Below are 20,677 nucleotides of genomic sequence, written 5' to 3'. Positions count from 1 at the left end.
CCGATGCTGTCATTTTAAGTGGCCTACCACTTCGTGGCTGAGTTGCTGTTGTTCTCAGTTGCTTCCACTTTGTTATAATACCACCAACAGTTGATCGTGGAATATTTAGTAGCAAGGAGAGCTACTGAGTGACCCATTCTTTCACAAATATATGTAGAAGCAGTCTGCATGCCTAGGTGCTTGATTTTATATACCTGTGGCCATGGAAGTGATTGGAAAACCTGAATCCAGTGATTTGGAGGGGTGTGGCAAAGCATAGACTCACTGTAGGAATGAATTCTCAAGCCAGGACAAAATCTACAGTATATTCTTTATGTGATAATGCATATATAACTTGTTCCCACAAATAACCTGGTATATTATTCTGCAGATATTGAATCAAAATGTTTAATTAAAATGAAAAGAATGACAGTTGTATTAACCTTATCTTTGTCTTTTGAAGCTTCTGTTGCTGATTTCAACATTTCAAGAAGCAGCATATCAGAAAATTCCTCTTGAAAACTTTGTCCAATTATTTCCCTGAAATAGAAAACAAAATTAAGAACAAGCAATTGTCCAAGTTTATTATGGAGGATGACTTATTTTACATTCTAGCAAGCCTTAAGCTAAGAATACTTACATGTTAACAATTAATGTGTCTGTAAGGTTACCCAAAGACCAGGCTGCCTTTGCCCGAACATTTGGAGACTTGTCATTAAGGGACATCAGAATAGCGTTAGCAGAGTCAGCTACAAACATAACATCCTGAAAGAGGTAAGCAGTAAAAAAAATGATACAAAATAATAGCAAACACTCACTAGCAAACACACGATCCGTCAGCCTTAATAGTTTATGTCACTCATTGAATGGGGGGAAAATGGGAGGAAAGAGACCGGCAAACAGAGGCATTGCTAGGCCCGAGAGCCTCAGGCAAGCGGATTTCCTGAATGATGCCACTGAATGTGGGTGACATTACTGTTACACAGCGGGTTTCTGCACAGCCATATGTCTGGTCACAGCAGTTATGTAGGGGCCTCTGCCTCTGTAATGTGCATGTACCCAGTGCAAAGTGGCACAGATCCAAGGGAAGCTTACCCTGAATTCTCCTTGGCTCTGATATGTCAAATGATGCAACTCTGAAAAGAAAATAAAAAGCCTGGTAGGAGCTGCACTAGCCACTGCTTTGCTTTTCAGGTTAGGTAGTTTTTTTTTTCTTTGTAGTACTCCTTTGAATGCCTATTGTGGTCTGCAGATAGGCAAGTAAGCAATTTTGGGGAAGAGGGGGGGGGGGGGGGTAGAGGGAATTTTTGCTTGGGAATAAGATCAAGTAATTGCTGGGGTTTACTGTTAAAGTGGTTAAAAATGCTCAAGGTTTTTTACCTTCATGTATTCTATGCATGAAGGTAAAAAAAAAATGTGTGTAGAGGCTCCCCCCCAGCCCGCCCCAATAACATTCTTAACAGCCTCTGCTGTCTGGGGACTCTTCCTCCTCACTGGCTGAGACAGCAGTGGGAGCCCACTGGATCCTACTGCTGTCAATCACAGCCAGTGAGCCAATGAGGAGAGAGATTGGGCAGGGCCAAGCCATAGCTATATGTGTCTTATGGATTCATAAAGCAGCAGCTCGGGGACGAGCACGTAGCAGCAGTAAGGTGAGCGGTTTTTCCTGGGGTGACAGCTTGAGGAGGAGCCAGGAGCACTGACGGGGACCTGAAAAGAAGAGGATTGGGGATGCTCTGTGCAAAACTACTGCACAGAGCAGGTAAGTATAGACATGTTTGTTTTAAATGAAAAAAAAAAAAAAAATGAAGCTTTAGCGTCACTTTAAATGTTGCATTATGAACAAAAGTGCACTTTACATATCCACTACAATATTTGCTTAAATTCTTCAACTACTCCATAAGAGTGCAGAGGTCAGAAGCATGTAAAGAACCGTATAGCTATCATACGCCTGATCCCTACACTCTATATGTTACTAAAGCCTTTAATTTGTACGTGACATACTCCTGGCCTCTGCAGTCTGCATATTTACTCTTTCCTGACCCCTACACTCGGTACACTACATACCCCTGACCCTTGCACTTGTTACGTTGCATACTCCTGACTCCTGTACTTTTATACACTAACTTGTACAGTGCATGTTCCAAAAGGTTTTACTTAGTAACAGGACAAAAAAAGCAAATATATTTACTTGTCTAAAGAGCAAAAAAAAATACAAACTATTGCGTGTGATTAGCATACAATTGTTTTTCTAGCAAGCAGACGGAGCACTAGTCTTTCACTGTACTTTCCAGCTCCTATATATTGTAAGAAACCTGATATTTTTGCAGAGGTCCAGATCTCAAAATAAAATTTACAGGCAGGACTTGATTAGTCAGAGCAAACAATGGTTGTTCTCAAATGGCTCAGTACAAAGCTGTAATAGGAGATAACAGTTTGGAAAGGATATTCTTCTGCTATTTTTTAACAAACAGAACTTTGGAAATCCTTTGTCATGTGCAAACCAAAAAGAAGTGCAACGCTAACTAAAATATATGATCGTACAGCACAAAATCTCATAAGCAAAATGTATATCTACATACACGTGATACATGTATATCATAAAACAAACGTGAACCACTTTCTTCCATTTCTTCCATTACTGGAAGCTGTCTCTGTATACATGCTGCTTGTCTGATAATGTTCGCTATCTCACACTTTGAAATATAATAAATTGCCAAACAGTAAGCGCTATTTTTTCTGTGGTTTTATGCATTTTTCCATGTCTGACCTGTGCTGTGGAGACATTGTTGCAAGTATGCTACAAGTCCTCTGTTTTTACAGCGGCTGTTTTTGGCTTTTGGTGTTTTTTTTCTACAGCCAGTAAACTCCCCAGCATGTTATCCTATGTGTCCATGCACACATAGGCTGCAATCAGCGTTATTTTGGCAGGAGCATTTTTTGGCTGGGAAAAAAAAAAAACCCAGAACTAGTGGGAATCTAGAGGAGTTTTTTTAGCTGTAAACGTGCTCTAATGCTAGCAAAACCGGCGTTTTTGTGCAAAAAAATAAAAAATTTTTTGGTTAAAAAAAAAAAATGCAAAATGTGGAAAAACGCTCCAAAGCGAACGCAAAAAAAAGCTAAACGTAACTTTACACAGCTACCGCTACCAGCGTTGTTAAACATCCCATTGTACATGGAGCCTTAAGGTCATTGAGGAAGATTTTAATCCTCTCTTTTCAACAAGTGTTATTAGTACTCCTGTAAGAGTTCAGATTTTAAGGTGACATGATTTGCAGTCACGAGGTGGCAAAGGGGAGTACTACTGGTGGCACTGAAAAACACTGTGGTAAGAAGATCACTTGTGGACTTGTCATTTTTTCATTTTTCTTCACTTTATTTTCTTCTGCACATAACTGTATGTAAGACTGGTCAATACATATTTACTTGGTTCACTTTTATTTATGAAGTTTGTAGATGCACATTTTGCTCATGACATTTTGAGGTATATTTACTAAAGCTGGTTCACTCAGAATATCGTGCACTTCTGCATAGAAATCAATCAGCTTCCAGGTTTTATTGCTAAAGCTTAATTGAACAAGCTGAGATTAGAAGCTGATTGGCCACAGGTGCATGAGATTCTGAGTGAACCAGCTTTAGTAAATAAACCCCTTTGTGTTACACATCATACATTTTGGTTAGCTGTACTATTTTTTATTTGTTTAGAAGTTTAAAGTGGTTGTAAACCTCAGATATTAAATATGAACAAAGCATATCCCTCTATAGTGTGTACTTGCCTCAATTAAGAGTACCAAGTGTCATTTCTGTCTGCTGCTTCATTTCTCTGTTATCAACACCTATCACTTCTAACAAGTTGCAAGACAAGTATTATGCAGAACGCAGAGATGTTTAGCATTTCTGGTCAGTTTTATTATGTAAGATGATAAAAGAGATACTATAGCAAGTCATAGTTTAAACAAAATAAAACAAAGTTCTCCTACCTGCCGAAGACAAGGGAACAGTATGTACACACCAAGAGCTCGTGCAGCAGCTGCCTTCACTAGTGGGTTTTCACTATGGTTCAGGCCAAGCAACAGTGTTATACAAAGTATCTGACAGTCATCCTGCAATTGGAAGGTTACAACATTTTAACAATTTCTCCCACACAGCTGTTTCCCTTGAAAAACTAAAATTTGCAGTAAAGTAGAACTATAGGCAAAAATGTTTCTCCCCATTTTGGATAGAGTAAGAGAGGGTTATAACCCTTGTCAGATTTTTTTTTTGCCATCTGTTTCCATTGCAGATTTTCCTTCACTTCCTGCTACATGATCCAAAACAGGAAGTGAGAGGAAATCCTTGCAAATTAAAGGAATTCCTTGGGGACTCCACTGGAAGATTTCTCCTCTATTACTTTTCTGGGTACAACACAAATAATAATGATCTCCCTAATGGGGGCAAAGACAACATTAAAAACTGACAGGTGTTCTAATACCTCTCCACTCTATCCAAAAACTACAAAAAAAAAAAAAAAGTTTGCCCTTTTTTATACTTTAATTGGGACAATTTTTAAAATAGCTACATAGTTTGTTTGAAACAAAGGCTCAGGTGCATGATTTTAGAGTGGTTGAAAAGGCTACATTCTATGCGTGAAGGTAAAAAACCTTCTGTGTGCAGTTCCCCCCAACCCCCCCCTAATACTTACCTGAACCCAATCGTGATCCAGCGATGTGCATGAGAGCCTCAGCAATCTGTGGACTCTTCCTACTCATTGGCTGAGACAGCAGTGGGAGCCATTGACTCCCACTGCTGTCAATCACAGCCAGTAAGCCAATGAGGAGAGAGGGAGCGGGGAAGACACATGGCTCTGTGGGTAAATGCATACAAGAGCGAGCCTGCTTGGGTGCACCCATAGCAAGCTGCTTGCACTCGGAGCACTCGTCAGGAGGGAGGGGCCAGGAGCACTGGCGGAAGACCCGAGAAGAAGAGGATCAGGGCTGCTCTGTGCAAAAACAACACCACAGAGCAGGTAAGCATGACATCTTTGTTATCTTATTTTAATTTCCTTTAAATATAACTTTAACCAAAAACACAAAAATAAAATCATTGCATCCTCAGGACACTAAACTTTCTGTTGATACTGAGGAAGGCAAAAGAAGGCAATCAGATACTTCCTGAATCCACAATATAGAGTGTTATTGTTTATAAATATTAATACCCATTTACAAACAAGTGATCAGCACCTCACTAACAATAAAAGGTCCATATTTTAATACATGCCATATGTTAATATAGTTCTATGCTCACAGCATACACTTTCATTTTATACCCTTGGCATTGTAAGGCTACAGTCACACCAGGGATTTAGGCCGGTGCGAATTGCAGCCGCAGCCTCCGTTCACTATAATGACAGGCCGCTGGCGGTTGCAGCTATTCGCAGCTCTCCACAAAGCCAGACATTACTTACAGTGGATAGAACGCATTCCCTCAGCATTAACCCCTTACGCAGCAGGAAATGGGGTATTTCCTGCAATCCAGTTATTTATGTTATTAAGGTAGTTCCCAATGCTCAGCCCAACCAACTTACTAACAAAAGTGAGTCTTCAGAGATAGGGATGATGCAGAGACAATGCCAGCAGCTCTGCAAAGCACTCCACAGCTAACCTTATCAAAGTCTAGAAAACACTCTGCATGGAACCCAATGCCAGAAGGTCACTTCCAGGCTATCCCTGCAACATTTAGTCCAGCAGGGTCTGGACCCGGCACTCCAAAATCCAGGCTGAGGATCACTGTGCCACTGTGAATAGGCTATTCTTATAAAAAGATAGAGCTGAAGACACCCATCCTCCGAGGACACTATAAAAAAAAAAAAAACTTAAAGTGGAACTTCATTTTCTCAATCAACATTAACCATTTTTAATTCTTACACTGTACACTGTTAGCATTATTAAGTAAATGTGATATACTTTCCTATCTATTTGTTTTAAACATGTTTTCACATCACATTCTTTTTTTTTTTTTTTTTTTTTACATTTATGTAGTTGCTATTCAGCTACGCACACCCTCCTGTCTTCATGCCTGAGCTAAGGGCACATGGATTCCAGGAAGTAAAAATGCTACACGAATCATCTGCCCTTGCTCAAGATATTCATAGCCAGAAATGCTAGGGGGTATTTTCCAAAATAAAGCACTTAGACATAGATACAGTAGATGGGTGAGTTTGCGTTGAATATTAAAAATAAAATAAATAGCATTTTTGGTTTGTTGTACTCAGATGCACAGTAGTTGTGCTTTAGGCAGGCTGGCTGGCAGTAGAAGACGTTATCCTGAGCTAGCCTGCACTTTTTTGGGTTTTTTTTTTAATTTGCAAGTGTCCAATTATCCTATAGGTGGTAGTGTAACCCAAAAGTGGAAGACTTTTTATCCTCAATGAATGAGAAAGATTTCATTCATAGCTTTTCTCATAGCGGAGATTTAACTCATACCCATACCCCTTATTTATTTTGTTGTCCTTCTTGGTGCACTCTCCAGTCCTGCAACATACTTTTTTGATGCTCAAAAATTAACTGCACATTCAAGATGATGTCTTACTATAGATTTCTATAGAGGCAAGATAATATTTCTACCTCTTAAACCTATAACAATTTTAATACAGCAAAGTATCTTGCTTGCTTTAGAAGATGCAGATTGGTATCATTATTAGTTTTGTGAAAAACCAGGGCACCCAGATCCTTTTTGTGTGCGCAGGTTTGTGAAAAATCAGTATACCCTAGATTATATTGTATATCAGGTATGTTCAATTCATTTTTTTGTTTTCTGTTATTCTGAAAGTGTAAATGATGGAAATAAAATCTAACTTTTGTTGACATATTATAAGAACGTCTAATCTGTAATTTGATGCCTTTTGGAGATGCACATGAATACAAATTTTTAGCTGGGGTGCCCAAACTTTCGATCCCCACTGTATACACACACACACACACACACACACACACACACATATATATATATATATACACATACATATACACACACACACACACATACATACTTTTAGCCCCCAGTGCATAATTTTACATATAATTGTAAATGTATCTACCAAGTAGTTTCCCAATCAAAAAGTGCATCCAAATGTTGAATTTTGCAATAATTATGTAATTTATCTATGATGCAGAAATGCATTTCTTGTTTTTTTTTGGAGAGGAAACACACCATATTATATTTGGCAATATTGTCTTCCAAAAAGTTTGTTTTCTTTGCACTGTAGACCAGTGATAGAGTAAAATGTGCACTTTTAAGTTTTAAAACTAATTTTTCTTCATAATAAGGAGTAAAACTTACATAAATGCACTTTCAGACCTTTCATGCCCTGACCAAAACTGTCCCACCCTCACCCTCCCACAGATTCGTACTTGCAGAAATCCATCACCCACATCTTTGGGGGATGATTTACTTTTTGGATTTCTCTTGGCTGTGCCTCTCCAAGTCCATATCCCGGTCTGGTTAACAGCCCCAAAGGAGCCTGTACGGATGTACAGGTGCGGCCAACAAAGGGTTTTACAGCATGGCATTTTATCTAGGTTTTCCTCTTTAAACATGTTTGGTATGTCCAAAGAATGAACTGGTTAAACAATCTCACAGCTGCAATAGCAGCATCCTGAGAGGAGCGGGGAACATCCATTCCCTGATCTCCTCGGCAGAAGTGTCAACCAGAAGTGCTCAGCACTGAGCACTTTTGGTTCAACCTTGTGAAAATTCCAGCTAGAAAGCTGGGTAAACAGCAGACTGAGCTCACTCTTGTGCTTGTTTGACTACAGTGGAAATATTAAGGGTCTAATAGACCTCTGATCTCCATAAAGAGGACCAGTCACTTGCCAGTCCTCTCAAAAAGGGGCTTATTACTGTATTGCTATGGCACAGGGTCCAAGTAAAAGCTCATTTTCAAAAGGTAATAAAGGTAAATATATAAAAAAAAAAAAAAATAAAATAATGTAAAAGCATCTCCATAAGCCTATCCACACAAACACGCATGTTGGGTGTGTATGTATATGTAGACAGTGACTGCACCACGTGTTTGGCAATAATTGCGGGCCCTTCGTTTACAGGCAACTTTAAACCTGATGAGCCATAAAAAGCATTTAAATCATTACATATTTTAGTACTGTAATTTTTCCTTTGTTTTGCAGGCACACAGGGGATCGGGGAACATCCATTCCCTGATCTCCTCTGCAGAAGTGTCAACCAGAAGAGCTTAGCACATAACACCTTTGGACATGGCATAACCTCATCTTTTACCTTTTCCAAAAATTGAATAAATAAATAAAATGTGTATTATATTGGGTTTGTGTGCACTAATATTCATTTTAGTGTATTTTTTTTCTGAAAATTTACATTTGATAAACAGTTAAATACTGCAAATATCATACAAGATAAAAAAATTTCAACTTCTTCTACAGAACCTTTGCTTTTAGAAAAAATAATATTCTGGGGGTTTAATTAAATTTTCTAGACAAAAATTCAGATTTTCATGTGTGCAAAAAATTAAAAAAAAAATACTTTAGAGGGGAAGTAGTTATCAATTTCTAAGTGCTGCAGGCAATGGATCTTGGTAAGCACTGATCTGTGGAGGGGTGGGTTAAAAATTTTAGGTCAGAGCCAGGGGCGGACTGACAACTCATGGGGCCCCCGGGCAATAGGGGATCATGGGGCCCCTGTGTCCTTGCCAAAACTCAAAAAAGCCTATGAAAAAGGTACCAGGGGCATGTCATGGGGTCCCCTACTGACCTCGGGCAGTGCCCGAGTTTCCAAATGGTCAGTCCGCCCCTGGTCAGAGCACGGGGACAATAAGAATAAGTGCACTTTGTCTTAATCTATAATGCAGAATTCCTTTGTGGATTGAGTAACTGTTTAAACAAGTACCAAAGGTTGCACTGACCCCTCTGATGCTAGAAAAGAAAAGGTTTTATTTTTTACACTGACAAATACTTACTGGTAAACTGGTAAATGCCTCCGGTAAGACAGATGACAACGCATCACAAGCAGTTGTTTGAAGGGTAGGATGTTGCTCATTCTGCAAGGCTGCTGGTAAAGGACCATTCAGAATCATGTTCCAAAATGCTACGGCCTGCATAGGAAAAATCTATACTGTGAGTTGGAGGAAAGTTAGGAAATATAGGTTTTTTATTGTTTACAGATTATGTTAGCAAATGTTTAACCCCTTCCCAACCAGCCTCAGTGTCCCTTTAACTGGGCTATTGTGCCCCAGGGGGCTTGATCACTTGACCACTGTGATTGCAGTGGTTACATGACTGGGGGCCAGTCCTGATAGCTCCTGATCAAAACTAGAGACCAGGATCGGTCTTTGACCACTTGCACATTCATAATGAGCAAACTCCCAACACAGAAACCTCAGCTACCTATGGACGCATGTGTGTGGCATGCGGGTGTTAAAGCCCACCCTGATTATGTAATGGGTTATGTAGATGGCAAGAAGTTAAAGTGTATATCTACTTTTGGAGCCAAATCGTGAAAATATGTGGATATCTTTATCCCTTCTGGGTGTTCCTCCAGATAAACATCATGACAAATGTATAGTAAAGCACCGTCATACTGGCTAATGACCTAGCCGTTTCCAAGGAAATGAGTTCTCAGCCCGTTGAAACTTTGTCATGCTGTAGACAGAGTGAATTTTCCACACAATTCCCGTCAGGTTAATGGTCTGACCTCATATTATGAGTTGTTCCTCATGCAGAGTTCCCGCCGGATCATGAAGCATATCGAGTGGCGCAGTAACATGACTGCTCTCACCAGTCCATGATATCAACCACGTAGGACGTTGCTTCCGTGTGTGATGACGTCGGTACTGAATACATTTGCCATGATGTTTATCTGGAGGAACACCCAGAAGGGATAAAGATATCCACATATTTTCACAATATATTGAGGCATAAACCACACAGTATTCAAGCTATGAAGGAACATGGGACAGTATGAATCTTTCAACACTGTATAATTCCATGGAATTTCCTTTTTTCACTCTACAAATGGACATACTCATTTCTTTTTTCAATCTGCATTTTTTGCAGTTCTCACGCATCTAATGATCATGATTATGCATATCTAGCTATATACTTGGCTAATTTTTTGTCTCACTGCTATTATTGTGCATGTATTACATATACAGTCAGGTCCATAAATATTGAGACATCAACACAATTCTAACATTTTTGGCTCTATACACCACCACAATGGATTTGAAATGAACCAAACAAGATGTGCTTTAACTGCAGACTGTCAGCTTTAATTTGAGGGTATTTACATCCAAATCAGGTGAACTGTGTAGGAATTACAACAGTTTTCATATGTGTCTCCCACTTGTTAAGGGACCAAAAGTAATGGGACAATTGGCTTCTCAGCTGTTCCATGGCCAGGTGTGTGTTATTTCATTCATTATCCCATTTACAATCAGCAGATAAAACATCCAGAGTTCATTTCAAGTGTGCTATTTGCATTTGGAATCTGTTGCTGTCAACTCTCAAGATGAGATCCAAAGAGCTGTCACTATCAGTGAAGCAAGCCATCATTAGGCTGAAAAATCAAAACAAACCCATCAGAGAGATAGCAAAAACATTAGGCGTGGCCAAAACAACTGTTTGGAAGATTCTTAAAATGAAGGAACGCACCGGTGAGCTCAGCAACACCAAAAGACCTGGAAGACCACGGAAAACAACTGTGGTGCATGACTGAAGAATTCTTTCCCTGGTGAAGAAAACACCCTTCACAACAGTTGGCCAGATCAAGATCACTCTCCAGGAGGTAGGTGTATGTGTGTCAAAGTCAACAATCAAGAGAAGACTTCACCAGAGTGAATACAGTGGGTTCACCACAAGATGTAAACCATTGGTGAGCCTCAAAAACAGGAAGGCCAGATTAGAGTTTGCCAAACAACATCTAAAAAAGCCTTCACATTTCTGGAACAACATCGTATGGACAGATGAGACCAAGATCAACTTGTACCAGAGTGATGGGAAGAGAAGAGTATGGAGAAGGAAAGGAACTGCTCATGATCCTAAGCATACCACCTCATCAGTGAAGCATGGTGGTGGTAGTGTCATGGCGTGGGCATGTATGGCTGCCAATGGAACTGGTTCTCTTGTATTTATTGATGATGTGACTGCTGACAAAAGCAGCAGGATGTATTCTGAAGTGTTTTGGGCAATATTATCTGCTCATATTCAGCCAAATGCTTCAGAACTCATTCGACGCCGCTTCACAGTGCAGATGGACAATACCCCAAAGCATACTGCAAAAGCAACCAAAGAGTTTAAGGGAAAGAAGTGGAATGTTATGCAATGGCCAAGTCAATCACCTGACCTGAATACGATTGAGCATGCATTTCACTTGCTGAAGACAAAACTGAAGGGAAAATGCCCCAAGAACAAGCAGGAACTGAAGACAGTTGCAGTAGAGGCCTGGCAGAGCATCACCAGGGATGAAACCCAGCGTCTGGTGATGTCTATGCGTTCCAGATTTCAGGCTGTAATTGACTGCAAAGGATTTGCAACCAAGTATTAAAAAGTGAAAGTTTGATTTATGATTATTATTCTGTCCCATTACTTTTGGTCCCTTAACCCATAGGCACATATGAAAACTGTTGTAATTCCTACACCGTTCACCTGATTTGGATGTACAGTTGCAAGAAAAAGTATGTGAACCCCTTGGGATTACGTGGAGTTTTGCATGAATTGGGCATAAAATGTGCTCTGAACGTCATCTAAGTCACAACAATAGAAGAACACAGTCTGCTGAACATAATACTACAAAAACATTAGATGTTGCCATGGTTTAATTGCACATAACATGTAAACATTCACAGTGCAGGGAGGAAAAAGTATGTGAACCTTTGGACTTAATAACTGGTTGACCCTCCTTTGGCAGCAATAACCTCAACCAAACGTTTCCTGTAGTTGCAGATCAGACCTGCACAATGATCTGGAGTAATTTTGGACCACTCCTCTTCACAAAACTGTTTCAGTGTAGGAATATTCTTGGGATGTCTGGTGTGAATCGCTCTCTTAAGGTCATGCCAAAGCATTTCAATCGGGTTGAGGTCAGGACTCTGACTGGGCCACTCCAGAAAGCGTATTCTGTGCTGTTGCAGCCATTGTTTTGTTGAATTACTTGTATGCTTTGGGTCATTGTCCTGTTGCATCACCCATCCTCTGCGGAGCTTCAGTTGGCGGACAGATGGTCGTACGTTTTCATGCAAAATGTCTTGATAAACTCTGGAATTCATTTTCCCATCAATGACAACAATCCGTCCAGGCCCTGAGGCAGCAAAGCAGACCCAAACCATGATGCTCCCTCCGCCATGTTTTACAGTGGGGATGAGGTTTTGATGTTGGCATGCTGTGCCTTTTTTTCTCCACACATAGTGTTGTGTGTTCTTCCCAAACAACTCAATCTTGGTTTCATCTGTCCACAGTATATTTTGCCAGTAGTGCTGTGGAACATCCAGGTGCTCTTTTGCAAACTTCAAACGTGCTGCAATATTCTTTTTGGACAGCAATGGCTTCCTCCGTGGTGTCCTCCCATGTACTCCATTCTTGTTTAATGTTTTCCTTATTGTAGATGTGTCAACAAAAATATTAGCATGTGCCAGAGATTTCTGTAGGTCTTTAGCTGACACTCTGGTATTCTTCTTTACCTCATGCAGCATTCTGCGCTGTGCTCTTGCAGTCATTTTTACAGGACGACCACGCTTAGGGAGAGTATCAACAGTGCTAAACTTTCTTGATTTGTAGACAGTCTGTCTTACCGTGGACACATGAACATCAAGGCTTTTGGAGATACTTTTGTAACCCTTTCCAGCTTCATGCAAGTCAACAATTCTTGATCGTAGGTCTTCTGAGAGCTCTTTTCTGAGAGGCATGGTTCACATCAGACAGTGCTTCTTGAAACCAGTAAACCCAAAACAGGTGTGTGTTTTTTAAGGGCAAGACAGCTATCAGCAACACATCCAATATCATCACACTGATTGGAGTCAAGGTTGGCTCACTCCTGGCTCCAATTAGCTCTGGGAGAAGTCATTAAGCTAGGGCCTCACATACTTTTTCCTCCCTGCACTGTGAATGTTTACATGTTATGTGCAATTAAACCATGGCAACATCTAATGTTTGTGTAGTATTATGTTCAGCAGACTGTGTTCTTCTATTGTTGTGACTTAGATGACGTTCAGAGCACATTTTATGCCCAATTCATGCAAAACTCCACGTAATCCCAAGGGGTTCACATACTTTTTCTTGCAACTGTAAATACCCTCAAATTAAAGCTGACAGTCTGCAGTTAAAGCACATCTTGTTCGTTTCATTTCAAATCCATGGTGGTGGTGTATAGAACCAGAAATGTTAGAATTGTGTTGATGTCCCAATATTTATGGACCTGACTGTATGTTCACAACACTAAGCCTTGTGATACATGGCAGAATTTGGCTATTCATCCAAATATGCTGCTTTATATCTCAAACCAGTCTTAAGTGAATACAATAAGAATATTCAAATGTTGCAATCCGGATTGCTTGTCTTTCATGGTTTTTAATGTGTATTCAGTGATTGTACATGTCACCATCCACGGATATTATCTTTTTCTCCCTACAAGGGATTAATAAAAATATGTGATTTTACATATGAGCTAAAATGCTTGGGTGTTTATTACCTACTTTGGTAGTGGGCTCATGGGAACTACTACTCTTTTTGCTTGTCATAATCAACCCTGTCTGTACTGTTCTGGCACATCTTATTATCTAGTTCTAAACTAGATATGAACACTGTCTGAGAGGAGATTTAGCCATGAGTAACATCTAAAAAAGGATGAAATGTTTTTTTCTTTTAGTCATGCTGTTTGAAAGTGGGCACAAACATAAAATGGGATTCTCTCAAACCTAACTGCAAAAATGAAAATACACTTTAAGCATACATACAAGTATGTAAGCATAAAACAGAGTTACACGTATCAGTTGCCAAATATGCTGAGCTGCTTGTAATTTATGATAAAAATATAATTTTTACAACAAACTTAAATAATATATTTGTAAACATAATGAAACCCTAACTAATCATTTACTTTTGATTTAAAAATCACAGGAATTTACTGTATATTGTCATTAATGGAATTTCATGTCATCAGTATCACTAGATTAGCTGAACAGAATTTTAAATCTTTAAGCAGATAAAAAACAGTTCTGATATACTGTATTTAGTGGTATGTGTGATGGTTGCTAACCCATGGGGGGAGAAACAATACCAACCCCAGGACATCCACTCGGAGGCCCACCAGACATAGGCTTGCAAAAAGGTAAGGGGAAAAACAATATGGCGTACAAAATATTAGACTGCTCACCTACGCTTGGAGCCTGAGGGGATGGTTGCAGGCTCCCAACTGGAAGAGAAACCTCTGGGCGCACGCACACACACGACACAGGATAGAGGAAACCTCCATAATTCTCCCCTACTGTTCCTGGCCAACACACCCTGTCGTCAACTGTACTGCAGATATGGGTAGCTGACTTGGGAGGCCCTTGCAACTAGCATAAAATAATGAACTATTGATGCGCTTGTTAGGTTAGAGGAAATACAATTAACTGGGGCGCTCGGGTAGATTTTTTTTCCAACTAATGGTGGATGATGTGTTTCCCGTTTGTAGGTGGATGGAGCCTTCTCGCTCAATGATGTCCTGTAAGAGGTCTTAAAAAAAAAAAAAAGATATTTCAGGCAAAAACGAACACTAGATAGGGCACTTACCTGACTAACAGTCACTTTCTTTTCAGTAGGGATTAACAAATCAGTTTTCTGCTGCTGGACTATCCCAGTACCCAGCTCTTCTAAAAGCTGAAATATACAAACATATTATAAAATAAGCAAGTAAAAAAATGTTCCCATCCACAAATAGGTTTTAAAGACAAAAATATACCAATTACGTGCTTTCTCATATAACAGAACATTTAAAAAAATTAGAACCCACTTTACCTTTGCGCCATGCAGCTGAATTGATGCATCCATCTCCTGCATACATTTGCAAGCAACTTCTCCCAACTCCATAAGATAGCTCTGTGCCATATTGAAATATCCCTTTACCAGACGAGCCAACACCTAAACAATATGCAATGTTTAAAAAAAATAAGTTGATGTGTTTATGAATATTAATCTATGCATAAGACCTAAAAACTCCAAAATTACATTAAGATAAAATCGGTAACACTAAATGTAATGATCTGTGCAGGGAAGCTGTAGCACCGATGTCAGCAATACATCCATCACAAGCAGCTGACAGGAAGATTGCATCCCTAGGTTGCCGACCCAGGAAAATGTAGAGGGAGGGTGGCATTTATTGGAGGATGGGCTGGATCTTCCTCCCTGCAGCAGCTGAATACCGTCAATACCCGCTTCTCCTCTCCCTTCTTGTTGGCTCAGTTGCTGCAGGGAGGAAAATACAGCCCATTGGTTCCACTAAATGCCCCCCCCCCCCCCTCATCAGGTTCCTCTTCCTTGTGTTACCCAGTCCCCCAGGTGCTCCCTCCCACTGCTGCAGGGAAAGTTTGAGGATGGAGAGCAGGAGAAGGGGCTGGTAATATGTAGATTACCGGCCCATTTCTTTTCCGAATGAACACTGACAGTGATCAGTACTGGTCACTGACTGCGTTCATTCACAACTGAAGCATAGTAAAATATGTTTACTATGAACAGAGCACTTCACATTTATTCACCGTCCAGTGCAGCTGAGGCTGCAGAGAAAGGGGCTGAGGAATTTCTGTTCTCAGTCCCTTTCTCGGTCTCAAATATTGTGAGACATCAGGGGTCTGTTTAGACCCCTGATATTTCCCCAAAGCCCCTCCGACAGGTAAGGTACACTTAATTCTTCACTGCAGCTTACCTCTACAAATCCTGCATTTTAGTATTAAAAAAAAAAAAAACTCATGAACCACAGGTTGGCTGACCATATCCAAGTGACAACAAATGCAGCATTCACCTTTTTTTTTCTGATATGACTTCTGTTTACCCAAAGGTGATAGACTGGCTGATCCAAGCCATCATGTTCTATTTCTAACATAGCTATTACATGTCTTGAGTGTTACAGTAGCAAGATCTCACTGCCAAAAATACTTATCTTGTTCCTGTCTGCCTTTTTTTTAGAAAATCTCACCCAACTGCATGTTCCAGAACCTCCTACCACATTATACAAAATATAAAATCATTAAAACTCCAGGGGATTGTTCACATCATGTCCACTGAGCTGTTTTTTGCTGCTTAACAATTGTTTTTTATGTGTCCTGTTCATACCTTACATAGGTGTGACAATAGGGAAGAGTCTGTACTCTTGTAAAGGCCAGAGCAGATGTGCAGACCCAAGAACTTAGGCAAAGATGTATCACCAGCAATCCTTCAGACATATACAAAATTGTAAGGTGGTTGAACTCATGTATCTATAAAAAAAAAACTAAACTGAAATATCCACGTTTTCTTAGTAATCAGATGAAAATTTATACCTGCAAAGCTTCCAAGCGGACAGGAGAGGGTTCATACTGGACAGCAGTGGCAGAGCAGATATCACTGTCAGAATAGGAGTCTTCCCTTGGATTGATCACCAGTGATATACACAAACGTACTAGCCAGCATGGCTCAGCCAGTGAATGTTGAGGGTTTATTTCACTGATTACATCTAATTCTGGAAAGGTCTCCTTTCTCCACCAGTCAGGATCACTGAGCCGTGTAATGGTGCTGGGGCCACTGTTTGGTAGCAATGAAACAACTGGTTGCTGCAGTAGTAACTGCACCTCAGGTAGAGGTACTTGAGCAGATACAATAGCACCCAACAATGTAAGGCCTGATACTCGAACATTCACATCTACAACAATAAATGTATTATGTCAATACAAATAAAACAGAGAACATGTAATCAAGAAACTTCATAATGTTTAATTGCATCAAGCATAATAAATTAAAGCCTAACTCCAGCCTAACCTTCAGTCTTCCAAAGTGTACAGGCTACTTTCCCATAATAAAACTGCTTACTAAGATTTCACTGTTCTCAGTGTGCATCACAAGCCTGACTGTCTCTGGTCTGACCCTTTCATTCCTTGTATTTCAGTTTTTCAATCATGGAGGTTCAGTACCACATGTGGGCAACACCTAGGGCAGTCTGTATTGTGACTACAGCCTGCCCAGGAATGCCCACTCTTCCAGAAACCCACCCACCCATCAAAACATTTTGATATTTGCAAAACTCCTTCCAAGAGCCAGCCCACTGCTAACATCAGGGCTGAGGGCCTTTTTAGAGAAGCACGGAGGTAGGATGCTGTGAGGTTTTCAGTAAGTTAAATTCAGCACCCTGCAGGCCCCTCCCACAAGCCATGATTTGCCTGCATTGCACAGAGAGGCAAACAGATTCAGTAAGGATACCACTGGCAAAAAATAAGGTAATAAAAACAGGTTTTATTTAAAAAGTTATTAACATGTTGATGAGGGGGAAAGGGAGGAACCGCAGAAGATAAAATATTAGCAGATTAAACCTCAGCATTAAAAAAACTTTAATGATGCCTGCATAGCTCTGGTACCATGGTCATTCACAAAGCTAGTGTAAAAGTGTCTCTTCATCTCTCAGATAAAGACACTAATGATCTTTATTATCTGTCTTTAACCCCTTCACGCCTAAGGGTAAAACAAATCTAAATGCCTAAGTGCGTTGATATGTAAAACGGTACATATCCTCAGAACTACTTTGTACATCCAGGTGAATTATACCGCGTTTTTTTCAGGACAAATTGAGCTTTCATGTGGTGGAAAATGGTAATGGATATCTCCTGATTTTTTTTATTATCAAAGGAAAACTAGCCAAAAATAGTCAAAAATAAAATATTTTTTTTTTTATTTAGCTGTGTGTTTCTTGTTACTCCCATAAGCTACCACCAAAGAACAACCCAAAATAAATTCTCCAGCTCTTGACGATCACAGCGATATCATATATGTGTATGTTATTTGTTGTTTGTACTCATAGTACAGCCCAGAAACAATAGTGCACATTTTTTTTTTGTCTTTTTTTTTTTTACCTAAAAACAAACTGACATTGACACTGACACCAATTTTTTTTTTTAATCCTGACCTTTCACTCTGACCTTTTGACCTTTGACCCTGGCCCAAACAATAACCCTGGCACTGAACTAGATCAAAACTTGATCTAGGTATTTTTTCTTTATTTTTTAATATTTATTTATCTTTTCTTTTTTCCAACAAACATTTTTTTTTCTCTCTATGCCAGGAGAGAAAAAAAACAGGGGGCCGGGCTGCACAGTGACTGATCACTGTGATAGCAAATCAGTGGCTATCACAGCGATCATGTGACCCGGAATCAGGAGTCCCGGGTCCCGATCATTAGAGCGGGACCCGGGGCTCTCAGTGACACCGCGGTCTTTGTGCTGGGAGCGCGTAGTGTGGCGTGCTTCCAGCACAAAAGCCCAGTTCCATGAGGCCGCATATTTGTGTGACGTCGGCGTCAAGGGGTTAAGGAGGCATTATTTCACTCACTACCCACCAATGTAAGGCCTCTTTCACACGGACGGTTAGATTTCCGCTTTTACCTGCAGCTAGAGGAACATATTTACTGCAGCTAAATGCAGACAATGCATCCCTATGGCTCCATTTACACACTGCGTTTAGCAACGTTTTCACAACATACGGTTTTATGCGTGTAGGATAAAGGTAAAATAAAGTTGATCGCGTCCAGGAGCGATGTACGGCAGCTATCTGTACATAAACGCAGTTAATCACACTACAAAGAAAAACTAAGTAAACAGTTGCATTAGAAAAGGCAAGAATTTACTACCGCAGCTAAAACACACGTAATCGCAGATAAACGCAATGTACAAATGCGAGTGATCTCTGTGCCAGGAGTGTGGGAGTTTCAAAATAAAAAAAACATTTGCAAGTGGCAGAACAACCGCCCGTGTGAAAGAGGCCTAATAATCTTCCTCTTTCTGCTCTTTTGTGAAGTGCAGCAATTACCTATCATTACAACCAGCAAATCATGGGGAAGTTGCCCATTCTTAATCGATCTGTGTATATAGTATCAGAGGAGTATCTTCCACATGATATATTGTTTCTAAATCGTTACAGATATAATATCTAATTCATGTATACCATTATGCTCTTGGCATGTCAGAGTAAAGAGAAGAAAGTGTGAAAATAGATAAAATTATTGCTTATTGTAAAGAGGTATTCTAAAAAGGTCCTGGTAAATTCATTGGTATCCGTAGAAAAGATTATAAATAATTGGAACAGTGTGATATTTTAAAAAGTTTACTTTATAGGATTGAAGACTTGTGTTACTAATTAATCAGTAAGCCTTTTTAAAAGGCAAAAAAGTAGTTACCCTGCTGTTTGATATCATCATGTGCACTACAGTGAACATCGGCCAGGGAAAGCAAAAGGAGAGAGATGTCTGAGGAGCTCAAAAAGAAAATTATTGACCAGTTTGTCAAAGGTAAAGCCTAAAGGCCATTTTTCATGCAGCTTGAAGTTCACATGACTACAGTTGAAAATATTATCAAGAAATTTAAGGTTCATTGGAGTGTAGCCAACCTCAATGGACATTGGCTGCAAGAGGAAAACCGACCCAGACGGAATAGAAGGATAGTGCAAACAGAAGACAAAGAGCCAAGGAAAAATTCCAGAGAGGCACAAGCCAAACTCCATTGTAAAAGGGACATTGTACAGTGTCTGATCACACCATAAGTTGCGTTTAGCGCAACAATGGGGTCAAATGAAGAAGACCCAGGAAAATTCCACGGTTGAAGGAAAAGCATAAAAAGCTTGAATTTGCTAAAATGCATATCGACAAGCCACAGTGCTTCTGAAATAATGTCCTTTGGAAGAATGAGACAAAGCTGGAGCTTTTGCGCAAAATAATATCAGCTATATGTTCACAGTTAAAAAAAAATAAAAAATTAAAAAAAGGAGGCTCAGTTATGTGTTTGGCCTGATTGCTGCTTCTGGCAGGGGTGTCTTGAATGTGTACAGAGCACAAATGAAATCTCAAGACTATCAAGAAATTCAGAAGCAAAAAGTACTGCCCAGTGTCAGAAAGCTCTGTCTCAATCGCAAATCATGGGTCCTCAAAACCATAATATTATTAAAATATGGAATAAACAATGGTGGATGCCAATTATCTTGGTCAGTTTCAAGTTTTTGGGGTTTTTTTTAAGAGAAATTTGTGGTTCCTTTTTTTTTCATGGAAAGATGCGAACGTGTGTGTGTGTGTGTGCGCGTGTGCACACATGTACACATATATACACACATACATACTCAGTACATATATCATGTTTTTCCACATCGTCAATGTTGTGTAAGCCAAAATAAAATCTGCACTTTTTTTACATATAAAAGTAAAAAGTTTGCAAACCTTTATTGCGGATGTACGGTTTAATATAGTTCCAAACTCTAGTGAGTAGACCTGGTTTTAGTCGATGATAAGGGACATTTGACACTAGATTTGCAAGGCACTGCAATAATCAGAGAGATAAAATGCTTTATATATTAAAAAAATTGCAAATAATATGCTAGTATAGGTATACAAACCGTATCACCATTCACCACAAACAAAACATGTTAGACTTAATAGATTATAATATTCAGCTATGTTACAATAAATTTGCACCAATGTGATATTTTAATCA

The 20,677-nt window shown here is 39.7% G+C and overlaps 1 protein-coding gene across 1 annotated transcript in view; it reads right to left on the bottom strand.

Moving 5' to 3' along the window:
* The window catches only part of LOC149445573 (HEAT repeat-containing protein 6-like), a 51,198-nt gene that overhangs the window by 13,926 nt on the left and 16,595 nt on the right, over positions 1-20,677 (bottom strand). Inside the window, exons 4-11 of the mRNA XM_089653640.1 lie at positions 20,404-20,503; positions 16,496-16,854; positions 14,979-15,101; positions 14,754-14,840; positions 8,945-9,079; positions 3,960-4,082; positions 620-744; positions 423-519 (exon numbers count right to left, since the gene is read on the bottom strand). Of these exons, the coding sequence (XP_089509766.1) occupies positions 423-519; positions 620-744; positions 3,960-4,082; positions 8,945-9,079; positions 14,754-14,840; positions 14,979-15,101; positions 16,496-16,854; positions 20,404-20,503 (1,149 nt within the window). The remainder of the gene's footprint in view (positions 1-422; positions 520-619; positions 745-3,959; positions 4,083-8,944; positions 9,080-14,753; positions 14,841-14,978; positions 15,102-16,495; positions 16,855-20,403; positions 20,504-20,677) is intronic.

The sequence above is a fragment of the Staurois parvus genome, unplaced genomic scaffold (genome assembly GCF_062004578.1).
Source record: "Staurois parvus isolate SC_StPar_1 unplaced genomic scaffold, SC_StPar_1.0 ptg000717l, whole genome shotgun sequence".
In the NCBI taxonomy this organism is placed as follows: domain Eukaryota; kingdom Metazoa; phylum Chordata; class Amphibia; order Anura; family Ranidae; genus Staurois; species Staurois parvus.
Note: the sequence above shows the minus strand (reverse complement) of the source record. Positions and strands in the feature narration are given on the sequence as shown.